The 2,790-nt window shown below is 45.2% G+C and overlaps 1 protein-coding gene across 1 annotated transcript; it reads right to left on the bottom strand.

Annotated features, from left to right (window-relative positions):
- Positions 1-236: 236 nt before the first annotated feature.
- On the bottom strand, positions 237-2,090 carry LOC104401920 (lysine-specific histone demethylase 1A-like; the record flags this gene model as incomplete). Its single annotated transcript, XM_010009653.1, has 3 exons — positions 237-422; positions 1,116-1,262; positions 1,963-2,090. Coding segments are annotated over 3 exons (461 nt in total), but the record flags the coding sequence as incomplete, so codon positions are not given.
- Positions 2,091-2,790: the final 700 nt, after the last annotated feature.

Genomic DNA, 2,790 nt, shown 5'->3' with positions numbered 1-2,790 from the left:
AAAAAAGCCCCTGACCAGCTGGGTAGTAAAGAATTGTGGACACTGACACTTCAAAGAGCTCCAAGAGATTCTGCCAAAGTCTTTGTAAGGCTGTTCTAATGGAAGTGCTTCACAGTAACTCATGGCTGAGTTGTTGCAGCAGACACTGCTACAGACTGTGTGAGTATCTTCGTCCCAAAGAGCCCCCAACAGCAGCACTTGTCTTGTCACTCCTCTTCTGGTACCTTCTGCTTTTCTCACATGCTGGCAGCTTGCTGCGGGGGGACCCCAGGCGTGGGCTGGCGAGGCAAAGTGTACATGGCCCCAAGAAACTGGTCTGCAATGCGACCAGCTTCCCTCAGCCCACTCAGCAAAGCACCATGAACAGTGGCGGGGTAGTTGCGAATCGTATGTTCTCCGGCAAAAAACAGGCGAGGAATAGGCTGGGGAGCAGAGAACAAGCAACACTGTTAAGGCTTGTTCATGTTCCTTCAGGTTCTGCAGCAAACAGACTTTAAGAAGAATGTTAGAAATCCTCTAAATAAAATAAAGGAGAAAACCTTTAATATATTTTACTCTGCAGAGAATAATTTTATCCATAGTTATGTTTATTAATGATTTAGATCACTAGAAGAACCACCTAAATAAAGCCAAAGCTGCACATCCTTCTCTGCCAGTGCTTTCAGAACGGCTCCTGCTTTCAAAACTTCATCCTTTCAAAGTGAACTGGAGATGACTTAATGCCTAATTGTGTCACTCCCGGTTTGGGAGACACCTTCTGGTTTCTGTTCCCCTCTCTCTGGCCTTCACCCTCTTTCAAATCACTACAACTCACTTAAATATGGTGATGGACAACATAAATATGGAGTACGAAACACAATAAATGCATGGTATTCTAATACTCTGTTCAGATATTACCACATTGACTTTGAGTAAAGCTATCCTTTTCCTAGTAAACAAATTACACCAGACCTGGGAAAGCAGAAATCATGGATGGAAAATTGAATTACTTTATAGGTTCTAATCATCATCAGAAGATGCAGGTAACCAAAACCTGTGGTTCGATATGGATGTAAACTGCTTCGAAAAATCATCCTGGTTGAGGTTTTACTGAGAAGAAGGGAGACGTTTCTCACCTGAGGAGCACCTGGAATGGCTGGTCCTGGAGTAATTGGCTGAGCCATCAAATCGTAGTCATTGCCAGAAGAGCCAGCTGCTACATAGGAGTATGAGCCCCGGGCCCACGGGTCAGCGCGCCAGCGGGACACCACGGTTTCTTTAGGCTGAGACAAGACACAAACTTCAGGTGCTGTCACAGGGCAAGTTCTACAGACATTGCAAAATGCACAGATTGCAAGAATAAAAGACACAAAGTCCTCAGGGTAACATTAATGGTGGCTCCAAGTTTGTATTCCATGAGAACATACATACTAAGGTAAATAACCTGTCTTTTGTGTCAACACCCCAACTCTTGGCAATACATCATGAGAACCTACTGCACATGGCTTCTGCTTAATCCCTTCCTCCCCCTTCAGTTCGTTTCTAGCTAAACCAGTTTCTTGTGGAGTTCACTGCTCAAGAGCTTTACTGTACTTTAGAGAAGGTGCAGAACAAGGCAGGGAGTACCCAAGCAGTGCTGTCACTAGCCATGGGCTGCTCGGCTGTAACCCCAGCAATGCAAAAGGTAGAAAATTAACTGAAGTATTTGACAGTCCGGAAAAGCTGAGTCTTACTGGTGAAAGTAATATCCTCAAAAAACCCCAAACCCAACCCAACCCACAACCCAGACAAAACCCAACCCCAAACAAAACCCAACCAAAAATCCCCCAACCTACAAACAACCTTTCCTCCCAAAAAACCCTGAACACACACACACACACACAGACACACACACACAGGGCAGTACCTATAGAACGAGGTATAGAACCATAGAACAGTACATTCTAAACCGTGGAGGAGTTGCCTGAAGATGTCTGTACTGACCTGAGGCACAGCGCTGCTCCCAAAGATGCCTTTGAGGATGGCAAGGCACCGTCCAACAATGACATCATCACTGATGTTTTCCATGATTCCGGCTGCCTCTCCTGCTACCAAGGCCAACAGAATTGGTGCTGGGGTGTGGGGAAGGAGAGAGAAAACACAACTGAATCACTGAAATCGATCATTTTGATCTGACAAGTTGGACTTGAATAGGCCCCAGCCTGAAAGAGATGTCAATAATCCAACAGCACAGTGGAGCAAGAGGCACCAACAGCACAGGGCAGCTGCCCCCAGACTTGCACAGTGTTCCTGAGGCTGCAGGTCTCCTCAGCAGTCATTACCTCAAATAGACTTGAACCACTGGGAGGATTCCTGCCTGAGCTACAACAGGTCACCCACAGCCACACAAGCACGTGCAGTCTTCTCATCCGAGTTTCACTTCATTCACCCACCCATCCTTAAATACTTCTGAGAGACCAGTTCTCTGCCAACATAAGGCCTTCAAAGAACTCCCACAGAGCTAATACAGGATGTGCTGTGATATTTCTAGGGGGTTTGCTTCTAGATTTGTTTTCTGTATTGTTCAATCTGTTCAGTTTAAATAGTTCCTGCCCAAAATGCTATGGCTACAGAAATACAGAAGACGAATGTAGTAGTGAAACCTTTGTACATGAGATGGTCTTTCTACCTAAACCAAAACCCCAGCACTATGTGGTAAGCATGTAAGAGACATCTTCAAGCCACAGGATACACAAACAGCCCTGTTATCCAATGCTCTTTACATGTATTTCTCCAGTCATGTCTTACCAAACATTTTAACAATTAAATATC

Source organism: Nestor notabilis, unplaced genomic scaffold (genome assembly GCF_000696875.1).
Source record: "Nestor notabilis isolate BGI_N333 unplaced genomic scaffold, ASM69687v1 scaffold28692, whole genome shotgun sequence".
In the NCBI taxonomy this organism is placed as follows: Eukaryota; Metazoa; Chordata; class Aves; order Psittaciformes; family Psittacidae; genus Nestor; species Nestor notabilis.
The sequence above is the reverse complement of the archived record's forward strand: the minus strand, read 5'-3'. Positions and strand labels throughout refer to the sequence as shown.